Raw genomic sequence first — 11,579 nt, forward strand, 5'->3', positions numbered from 1 at the left:
CGTAAAGCACACAGGTCTTTAATTCCCTGGATTTTCCATGCTACCTTTCTTCAACAAAAGGACAACATTAAGGGCAGCACGGTAGCATGGTGGATAGCATAATTGCTTCATAGCTCCAGGGTCCCAGGTTCGACTCTGGCTTGGGTCACTGTCTGTGCGGAGTCTGCGCATCCTCCCCGTGTGTGCGTGGGTTTCCTCCGGGTGCTTCGGTTTCCTCCCACAGTCCAAAGATGTGCAGGTTAGGTGGATTGGCCATGCTAAATTGCCCTTAGTGTCCAAAATTGCCCTTAGTGTTAGGTGGGGTTGCTGGGTTATGGGGATAGGGTGGAGGTGTTGACCTTGGTTAGGGTGCTCTTTCCAAGAGCCAATGCTGACTCGATGGGCCGAATGGCCTCCTTCTGCACTGTAAATTATATGTAAATTCTATGTAAATTAACAATTCTCCAGTCCTCCGGGACCTCACCGGTGCTCAAGAATACTGCAAATATATATTTTAAGGCCCCAGCTATTTCGTCCCTCGCTTCCCTCTGTAACCTGGGATAAATACCATCAGAACCTGGGAACTTGTCCACCTTAATGCGTTTTAAAATACCCAAAACTGCGCCCTTCCTTATGGCGACGACCTAGAATATTTAAACATCCATCCCTAAACTCAACATCCGTCATGTCCCTGGATGAATACCGATGCAAAGTACTCATTAAGAATCTCAACCATTTCCTCTAACTCCACGCATCAATTTCTTCTTTTGTCTTTGAGTGGGCCAATCCATTCTCTAGTTACCCTTTTGCTCCTTATATACGAATAAAAAGCTTTGGGATTTTCCTTAACCCTGTTAGCCAAATATATTACATGATCCGTTTTAGCCCTCTTTATTGCGCGTTTGAGATTTGTCCTACTTTCCCGATATTCCGCCAAAGCTTCATCAGTTTTGAGTCACCTCGATCTTACGTATGCTTCCTTTTTCATCTGAGCTAGTCTCACAATTCCACCCGTCATCAATGTTCCCTAATCTTGGCATTTCTATCCACATTTTCACAGGGACATGTCTTTCCTGCACTCTAATCAACCTTTCCTTAAAAGAGTCCCACATTTCAAATGTGGATTTACCCTTAAACAGCTGATCCCAATCTACATTCCCTTGCTCCTGCCGAATTTCTGATACTTGCCATTTCTCAAATTTAGCACTCTTCCTTTAGGACCATTCTGCTCTTTGTCCATGAGTATTCTAAATCTTACGGAATTGTGATCGCTTGTCCCAAAGTAATCACCGACTGAACTTCAACCAAATGGCCGGGATCATTCCCCAATACCAGGTCCAATATGGCCCCTTCCCAAGTTGGACTATTTACATACTGATGTCAGTGATGAGCTTTAAAAAACACTTAGAACATAGAACAGTACATTCGGCCCTCGATGTTGTGCCGAGCAATGATCACACTACTCAAACCCACATATCCACCCTACACCCGTAACCCAACAACCCCCTCCTTAACCTTACTTTTTAGGACACTACGGGCAATTTAGCATGGCCAATCCACCTAACCCGCACATCTTTGAACTGTGGGAGGAAACCGGAGCAACCGGAGGAAACCCACGCACACACGGGGAGGACGTGCAGACTCCGCACAGACAGTGACGCAGCCGGGAACCGAACCTCTTACCTGGAGCTGTGAAGCATTTATGCTAACCACCATGCTACCGTGCTGCCCTTCACTCACTGGCTTTTCACTGTGGGAACTGTTCATTCGGATTTCTGAAATAATAAATGCAATCAGTACTTTTAACAATGGACAATAAAAAAACTTCATTAAAATATCGGTGTTAAGCATCCATAGTCACCCGATCAGCCGCAATATGAATTCCAAATCCAAATGAGGGTGAATATTCTCGGCTGGATCACGAGGCAGTATCGGCAAAGGATAAAATGCTCAATCCTGACAGAGACAAACAATTAGAAGCTGCTGCTGGGTCAAATGATTCTTTATGGGAAATTCTCAGAGGAAACATGACTGAGTTTAGGACTGAGTTTAGGAGGAACTTCTTCACCCAAAGGGTTGTGAATCTATGGAATTCCTTGCCCAGTGAAGTAGTTGAGGCTCCCTCATTACATGTTTTTAAGGTAAAGATAGATAGTTTTTTGAAGAATAAAGAGATTAAGGGTTATGATGTTCGGGCCGGAAAGTGGAGCTGAGTCCACAAAAGATCAGCCATCATCTCATTGAATGGCGGAGCAGGCTCGAGGTGCCAGATGGCCCACTCCTGCTCCTAGTTCTTATGTTCTTATTTTCTTATGACTCAATTCTGAACACAAAGCAGGAAAATCCGTGCAAAAATTCTGTGAAAGACCCCTCATGAACTGAAGTCATGGAATCCTCAGCAGACTGGTCAGGAATGGAAGGTGGAAGAAAAGAATGAGATAGATTCAGGTTGTTGTGAAGAGTCTGTTTACAGGAATCACTGGCATCATGAGTTGTGAAATTAACTATACTCAGAGCTTCACCTTTTCTGCAGAAATGCTTGACCTTCCAATGCGAAGTAGCGGGGGAGTAAATCTTGCAGCAGAGAACCGGTCGAGCAACAACGAGGCGCATTGTCTGTGACCGCACCTGTTTGCTGTGAGCGTGTAAAATGCCTCGCCCACAGCCCATTTGGAGCTTTGCAAAGCGCATTGAGGTCTGGATATCAGTGCCCGAGATTGTGACCACTCTGCTTGAGATGGAAAATGATGTTCGAGCCAAAAGCTCTCTGTGGTTTTCCTGTTTTTACAGTTGAGGCGCTTCATCCACCGAACTGCGTTCAGAGGTCACACACTGGCAGTCAATGTGAAACTGTAGACAGCATGCGGGGTTACCGCCCAGCGTGGATTCAACTAAACAGAGAACAGGCTGGTATACAATCATGCTCATTAACAGTGTGTTAATTAATGTTATACCGATTTCCTATTCCCCTGTCAGAGATTTTAACAAAATTAACTGATTCCCAACTTTATTCACAATTGCACAATGTATTCATGAGCGTCTCACTGGGATCGCACTTTGTAATATCGGCACACATAGAACACGGCAATACACGAAGGGAGATGGGAACAAGACCCCGATTGTCCTCCAAACCGCACACTGGCCTGGGACTTTATCGCCATTTCTTTACTGTCCGTGGATCAAACGCCTGGACAAACGAGCCTAAAGGTTCGTGTGCCGACACGCCATGGACTACAGTGGTGAACAAACCAGCCCCTGATCTCCTTCCAAAAGAACAATTAAAAATACATCATCGGAACTGGCCCTTCGGCCCTCCACGCATGTTCTGATCATGAAGGCCTAAAAAAAATATGCTGCCCTTACTCGTATTCCTCTATTTCCCCCTCTTCATCTGCCCATCCAGATGCATCTTAAATGATGTTGATGTGCCTGATTTCACCACATCCTCTCGCCGCGCGTTCCAGGCACACACCGCTCTCTGCATGATAAACTTACCCGCACATCGCCATTGAACATATCTCCTCTCACCTTGCACCTGTGGCCTCTTGTAATTGAAATGAAATTAAATGAAAATCGCTTAATGTCACAAGGAGGCTTCAATGAATTTAATGTGAGAAGCCCCTAGTCACCACATTCCGGAACCTGTTCGGGGAGGCTGGTACGGGAATTGAACCGTGCTGCTGGCCTGCCTTGGTCTGCTTGAAAAGCCAGCTGTTTAGCCATGGGCTAAACCAGCACCATACGTCCACCCTTGGAAAAGAGACTCTGGGTTTCCACCCTGTCTATCCCTCTCATAATGTAGAGACATTTAGGGAAGGACAATTAATGCCGCACTGACCAGCGATCATCACATCCTATGAACGAACGAGAATAAATTGGTGACCTCTTGCTTTCATCAGAAGGTCAATGCAAATATTTGTATTTACAAAAAGGTACATGGGACAACTTTCAATCACTATCTCTTAATTTCTCTCCTCTAATGTCTTTCCTTACTGCAGCTTCTAAGAAATGTACTCTGCCCGGCATGTATTGAATATCCACTGATAATGGTTTCCAAATATTTCCTAAGGCATATCTTTAGGAAACTGTGGGGCATTGTATTGGGTATGTCGACCACCAGAAACCTTTATTCGCGGATTTACGAACAGATGGCATGCAGGCTAAATTAACTCGAGTAACCTCCGTGTTCATCGATTAATAATGCTGTCTACTATTTTACCCAAAGGGGAAATTCTTTTAACATAACCCATTGGCAACGCGGAAAGCAAGTCATTTCTGCTCGAAATGTTGTTTAAAGAAGCCACTGAATCAACATCAGAATGTGCGAGTGTGAACGCGGCTCAGAATCGAAATACAAACAGGTTGACGAGACGCCCAAGGTTCTGGTTTGTCCCTGACGCTACTCAAAAGATTGGTTTATTCGATCTGTGAATGATCCGAAAGCAACGCCCATTTTCATGATCTTGTTGGTGATATTCAGTAGAAAAACACACAGAAGGCTACAGAAGAAAATGATTCTAATTCTGTTGAATTGTTTTTATACTTTGGTCCTTGTGTGGAATACTGGGACTAACTGCAAATTACTGCCCACACGCCAAACTACAAAAAGGATATTGGCAAAGGAGCAAACACGATTAACAAGAATGAGAGCAGGGTCGAAATGTCATAAATAACTAGAAATGAGGAACAGGCTGTGAATTGTTTAACTGGCGAAGACAAGGCTGACAGACGACCTGGTAGATGCCTTATAAATTATATCAGCAACATCATGCCAATGACAATCTGGGATGGGTAAACTTGAGTTAATTACTAACTTCAATATTCAGCATAGATACCTGCAGTTATTATTTCGCCCCGCCTCTGAACTACAGCCAATCAGATTGTTGTGAGGTCTTCTGTTTCTTGTCAGCTGGGACACACAGGCGGTGACGGCAGTGCAAATGATCGTCATATTCACTAAGACACCGCTCACAGAATGGTGTCATACTTTCCAGAGAACAGATCGTCATCGTTTCCACCGGATCTGGCCCTGAGCTCGGGTCAGTCTGTGGTCACTCCGGCCGCAGCAACAAGCGAGTGAGAGCGAAAATGGGGAGTAGTCTCCGGCTCAAGATGGCGAAGGAAACTTTTCCCCTGATACTCATTTTCCTGGTGCTGAGGGGGTACGGTGAGCAAGCGGCGGTGGGAAATTTAACCGGAATTACCTTCGTTCAGTAAAATGTGAGAATGTGTGTTTCTTGAACTAAAACTGTGACCAGTTATCAGGTGAAGGGATTTCATCAGATTGTGCCAATGTGTTTACTGCCTCCTCCTATAAACCGAAGCAGAAATAAAATCAAGAATAAATCTCACCAAAAACGCTGTAAAACAACAATGAGATTGTTCTTTTATTACAGCTCAAGCGTTTCAAAGCGGATGTTTCCAATCTCTAAATAATCATTGATGACGAAACAATAATATCTCTGGTTACAGATTCCGAGTCCGCTCTGTCTCACATCCCCTTCGCAATGACAGCTGAAGTCGGGCAGATCGTGGAATTAACCTGTCATTACATTTACGAAGTGGAAGTGGTGTCTCGCTATGGCTGGTATAAACAAGGAGTGGGTGAAGCACCGAAAGCAATCGACATTTCATCCTCTAACGGGGCGGGTGGTAAGTTCATTTCTAAAAAAGGCAACAGCAAAAATATACTGATTCTGGAAATCCGCAATGTCCAGGCGAATGATTCGGGTTCCTACTACTGTGTTCAGAAAGCTAGCTATGCACCACTCCAGAAAGCTGCTACACTACTGGTTGGAGGTAAGAGAACAATTGAAATTAATTCTGATCATGCACCGTATTATCATTTTGTGTGAATCAATCGTTGACCATGTCTCAATCTGTGTCCAGACAGTTCCACCAATAAGACGGCGGTGCTGATATTTGTGCCACAGGAGGAGGGGAATTCCAGGGAAACCGTCCCCTTGGTGTGTTTGGTCAGTGGACTTTCTTCAAACCGGATTGCTATTTTCTGGAATATTTCCGGCCTTGTAACCGAGGGATCGTGCGATCCCGGTACACTGGAGGAGGACGAGACCTACAGCATCACCAGCCAGATCATGGTGTCGATGGATATGTGGAGAAACGGCGATCTCTGTACTTGTATTGTTCAATTGGGGTCTCCCAACAAAAATTCGACAAAGAGCGTGTTGTTCCCCAAAGCAGCAGAAACAAGGACAGGTGAGTTGACGATCTTCACAATGATGGTTTGAATTCAAGTTAAAATCAATAAGAATGATTAGCTCGAAGCTAAGACTCTGAAGCCTGTTAAATAAAAACAAAGGCTTTCCAATATTTATCCAGATAGCTTCGTCATATTTTCCCTTGAAACTAGAATCTGGTTTTCCTTTCCGAAGTTATTGATTCTGCATCCACCACCTTTTTTACGCAGTCGGCTTTGGAATTGACTTGTGATCAGTTCTCCGCTGGATGAACTTCAGAAACAGAAACCAGACAAAAGTGGAAATTTTTGTCTAGGAATGACTTGTTTTCTGAGACATTCATTTATTTTCTCTGAATCTCATTTTCCAGAACCTATCATCCGCGTAATATCTGCTTCATTGGTTTAATCCTGCTTCCTGAGTCCTGTAATGTTTTAGAACATTAAACTCTGGGCCTAATTCTTCACAGAAATGTCATTTTCAGAATGTATCCCAAGTGTATCACACAGACTTTACTTGGGCAGGCGAGTCAGAGCTTTATTGTCACAAACCATTGACAGTGGCAGGGCGATTACTAATGCATGAATAGCTCCAAACATTAGCAATAAGGCAGAAAGTAGAGTAATAAGGGAGCTGTGATGCACGTTAACAGAACTCTGGTTCAGCATCAACTGGAGTATTACGTCCAATCTGGGCACCAGACTGTATTGAGAATGTATTAGAGGCTGTGCAGAAAAGATTCACGGGATTGGTGTCACGGATGGGAAAATAAATTCACATGCATTACCGACAGTGTTCTGCTTCGAGAAGAGAACTTTGACCAGATATGTGACAGTGACGTTTACAGATCAGGAGGGATCTGGGCAGAGTACAGAGTGAAAATCTGTAATCAGTGACAGAAGGATGGCGGGCTAGGAGGCACAAAAGTTCTGTGATTGGGAAAGTAATGAACTGCAACATGATGGAGAACCCTTCTGAACACTGAAAGTTCATATTTTCAATACACTGCCTGATAGTGGGGTTGAAGCAGTTCAATCTTGGCTTTCGAAAGGGATCTGGAAAATGGTGAGAAATGGAAAAATGAGTAGCGAGAAGGGAAATTGTAGGCGAGTGGAATTAAGCGGGTTGTTGCTGCAGAGAGGTAGCAGAGAGTTGGTGGGCTGCATGGCATCCTCCTGTGCTGCAATCATTATCTGATTCAGTAATGTTTGGAGATGGTATTGGGAAGGTAACTTAATGCTGTAAGACAGACTGAATCATTCAATTTTTAAATTGATGAATCGAGACTAAAAGCAAGGGGGCTGGCTGCTCACGTTCACTGGATTGTGATCAGCTGGACACAGCTTTTTATGGGAGGGAGTCACAAGTCTATCGGGAGAGCCGACGAGATTTGTTAGGAACTGGCGTCTTCAGTTAATGTGGAGAGACTGGAGAAGCTTGTAATCGTCTCCTTGCGGAAGAGAGGGTTAAGAGGAGAAATGATCGAGTCGGCAATCAACACCAGAACATTTTGATGAAGTAACTAATAGAAATAGTGTCCAATGGCAGGAGGTGAGCAATCAAGGGGTCACGGATTAAAGATAATCAGCAAAGGGCTGGGGATGTATGGAGAGTGCGATTTACACAGAGAGTTATTGTTGTCCGGCAGACGGGGCAAAATCATATTTAATAGCTACTTTCAGAAGGGGCTTTGCAGAAATATTTAATGGGGAGCAATGTGCAGGTCTATGAGGGAAAGCTGTGGGAGATTAACCCAATTTGTATAGAACTTTCAGAGTTGACACAAGGACAAAGGGCAGCATCATTCACTGGCTCAGTTTTTCACTATGATATCAGGGTGCTGTTTACATCATACTGATGCATTGCCAGTGTGGTACAACACTGACAGGTCTATCAGATAATTGATATCCATGGCCTAACATTGTGCACTCGAATACTCTTGCCATTGTCTTATTCGGAGATGTTTCCAATACCTTTAATATAGTTAATTTTCCAAAACACTTCACGAGAACGAAATCAAATGACGGCACGGCAGCACAGTGGTGAGCACTGTTGCTTCACAGCTCCAGGGTCCCAGTTTCGGTTCCAGGGTTGTGTATGTGCGGAGTTTGCACGCACTCCCCGTGTCTGCGTGGGTTTCCACCGGGCGCTCCGGTTTCCTCCCACAGTTAAAAAGATGTGCAGTTAGGTGGATTGACCGTTCGAAATTGTCCATCGTGTCCAAAATGTTTAGGTGGGGTTACTGGGTTATGGGGACAGGGTGAAGGGTGCTATTTCCGAGGGCCGATGAAAACTCGATTGGCCGAATGGACTCCTTCTGTAGTGTAAATTCTATGATTCCATTTCACGTTTTGCTATCAGTTCCCTGGGCTTTACTTTCCCTCTTTCACTCCCAAGGTACAGGTTCCGACTTTTTAACTGAGTTCATTTTCCCAGCAGAGAATCCCAGGAGATAAGGATGTGACAGAGAAGCAGATTCTAATTGTTTTGTCTCTGCAGGATGGTGCAGTCGGGCCCTTCCCGCTTTCATCACTGTCCTGGTGGTTCTGGTTCTCTTGTTGATTCTACTTTCTATTTGGATTTGTAAAGGCGGCAGAGCAGGTGAGGAATTCTGTTCATGAGGGATATGCCGTGATTGTCTATCCAATGTCATTCCCTTCTCTTGGTGTTATTTTGCTAATTGTCGTTTCTTGTTTCAGGAAAATGGGACAACGAAAGCCAAAATGAAAAGTAAGTAACTGAGACATTTGCAAAGTACATCACGAACACTCTCTTTGTGTTCAGTATTGTGTGAAGTCCAGTTCCAACCCAACTCTGACTTCAATGTTTCCTGTTGACATTCTGTTCTATATTTGAAGATGAATCTAAAACTGCTGTACAATTAATGATTTTCACATCTTTTTCTGGGACCTGGGCCAGGATTTGGATGACCTAACACTTTCAGAATTCTTCTTGTCCTTTTTCAGTTTTAGTTTGAGAGAGACAAAACAAAGACAGGGGCGGAATGAGCGACAAACAGGTAAGTTCCATTGAAACATTGGCACAGATTAAATATCAAATGGCGGGAATTCACCGATTGATAAGTGGACCTCCCTCCATCAAAATATTCTTCAATCACCTCATGGAGCCCGAAAACAGCCAATTATTGATTTTTAATTCTGCCGGCAATATACCAGGTGGGCAATGGACACATGACAGCCGCGATTGTCCATCCGTTGGCGAATTGGGCTCCATTGACGTATTAACTGGCAATTGATGCATTGAGGGGCCGTTTATCTATTGGGGGAACACTCGCCTATTTATAAAGCTTTGGCATTGACTCCCATTGACAATTAGGGTAAATTGATGCATTGAGGCCATTGGCTCGTTGATTCGTCATTGTCTTCGCCTGTCTCGAGCTGAATATCTATTCGTCGGAAGAACATAATATTTAAATTCATATTGCATTCTTTGATACCTAGGCAACCACCGCCAAGTACAGACACAAAAATTACATGACGGTGCGTTACGGGTAAGTGCAAATAATATGTTGTCAAGCTGCCCAGATAATTGCTGACTTTTGGAATAATATGCAGCCCATCCCACGCTCAATGTTTCACGCGGTTGGCAGCGCACATTCACTTGTTTCAAATTAAACTCGTCGCTTTAACTAAAATCAGAAAATATTCCTCTGCGAGGGAGGAGTGGATGAGCGAGGGGTTGTGTTGGGATTGGGGAGCAGGAAGCTCTCGGAGTCCAGCATTGACATCAAATCCCTCAACAAACATCCAAATTAAATACATTCACTGGGCCGTTATGAAATGCATGTTCTGGGGACCCTATTGATTCCGAACGGGCTGCCGAATGACATACATTGAAAGCATTGACGAGAATTTTGAAACGTTGCTGTCAAACGACCAGAGTCTTGCAGAGCCGTGTAAGGCGCAAATTAAGAGTAGCGTGGATTGTGCTACCTGATTTGGTGCTTGAGGGAGAAACATTTCATAAGGTGCCTGGATCTTCACTTAAAATGCTGGAACGTTTAAAGCAAAGGATCGGGAGATGGGCAGTGTGATAAGAATGGCCAGTGTGCTTTATATTTCAAGTTCGTTTATTTAAGCACTGACAGCATGGTCTAAATGGCCTCTGGATGTGCGCACCCCCCCCCCCCCCCCCACCGTCTCTGTGTTTCATCGGTGGAAGTCTCTTTATTTTGTCTGGATATGGATTTATCTGCCGGACCTTACAGATAACAGACGGGGAAACATGATCATCCGATTCGCTCTTTAACAATAAATATATGGAATAAAAATAACAGTTACATTGACCCCGTTGTCTGGTTATACATTGACGCTGTTTGCTTTAATTTACTTTCAAATTTCACTGCTCTATCACAGATCATTTGTGCATACAATTAGTGCAGATAAACATGAAGCAGCATCCTCGCTGATAGATATAGAGGGCACTGGAGGATGATTGAACAGTGGTTTTCAAAAGGGAATCTGTGAAATGTTTGAAGGGAGGAGAATTGTTGAAGATATGTGGAATGTTAAACAGAGGATTGCACTAACTGACTAGCACTTTCAAGGAGGCAGTACGGATTGAATGGACCGAATGGTACCCTTCTTAGTTATCTCATTCTGTCACTTTTTTGAAGTCGAATTCTTTTCGGAATAAGTTGTCATCTATGTTCACTATTTTTGAATGTCAATGCTTCATATATTTCCCAGTCTCAGGGCGGACCTCTCTACGCCTCTCTGGATTTGGCCGCATTGGAAAAGAGATCAAAAAAGAAGGCAGGTCGCAGATAAGAATTGACAGTTTTTCCTTGATGAATCCTGGAGGAGACAGGTTATGCGGAACAACCCGAAGCCTTGTGGAAATAAACATAGAGCCAAGGAGACCTCTATCAAGCAGCTAAACTCGCCCCGTGCATTGCGCTAAACACTGATTCCTTTGTTCAGTGTAGATTATAAAGTGTTGAGAATCATTTGTTATAACCACTGTAACGATTTCGCTGAGGTATGGCAGAATTCGAGAAAAGTCCAGTGACAATAAGAACACTCGGATGATTGCATCGTTCCAGTTACATTTCATTTCAAATGTCGATATGTAAATATAAATAAATTAATCGACCATTAAACGATGTTGCAATACGTCCAATAATTGATAAAATATCATCTGCGATTTCTGTTGAGCTGAAAATATCAGTGCAGGATTCAGATGCGTTTCACGGGCTGAGATGTGAATTGGGGAAAGTGATCAAAGTAACAATAGGCCCAGGTGGGAGAGCTGATTGGTGGTGAGTAAACCTAAAGATCGCCACACCTCATGCGAGTGGCAAAGGTTCAGGAGACGGGCCCTTAATGAATATCCTCAGCCAGGACGTGAGTTTAACTTCATCAACAAACTCTCGTTCGA

The 11,579-nt window shown here is 43.8% G+C and overlaps 1 protein-coding gene across 3 annotated transcripts; it reads left to right on the forward strand.

The window, feature by feature from the left end:
* The first annotated feature begins 2,789 nt into the window (after window positions 1-2,789).
* LOC119958654 (immunoglobulin kappa light chain-like) lies at window positions 2,790-11,301 on the forward strand. 3 transcript variants are annotated; one of them, XM_038787197.1, is made up of 8 exons: window positions 2,790-2,889; window positions 5,452-5,778; window positions 5,869-6,198; window positions 8,679-8,780; window positions 8,879-8,909; window positions 9,146-9,198; window positions 9,641-9,690; window positions 10,889-11,301. In XM_038787197.1, the coding sequence occupies exons 1-8, from the start codon at window positions 2,841-2,843 to the stop codon at window positions 10,967-10,969; spliced, it is 1,023 nt and encodes a 340-aa protein (XP_038643125.1). In that variant the 5' UTR covers window positions 2,790-2,840; the 3' UTR covers window positions 10,970-11,301. The 3 variants fall into 3 exon arrangements, with proteins under 3 accessions (XP_038643125.1, XP_038643124.1, XP_038643126.1); XM_038787196.1 differs by lacking the exon at window positions 2,790-2,889 and adding an exon at window positions 4,962-5,146; XM_038787198.1 differs by lacking the exon at window positions 2,790-2,889 and adding an exon at window positions 4,990-5,199.
* The last annotated feature ends 278 nt before the right edge of the window (window positions 11,302-11,579 follow it).

Source organism: Scyliorhinus canicula, chromosome 30, assembly GCF_902713615.1.
Source record: "Scyliorhinus canicula chromosome 30, sScyCan1.1, whole genome shotgun sequence".
Classification (NCBI taxonomy): Eukaryota; Metazoa; Chordata; class Chondrichthyes; order Carcharhiniformes; family Scyliorhinidae; genus Scyliorhinus; species Scyliorhinus canicula.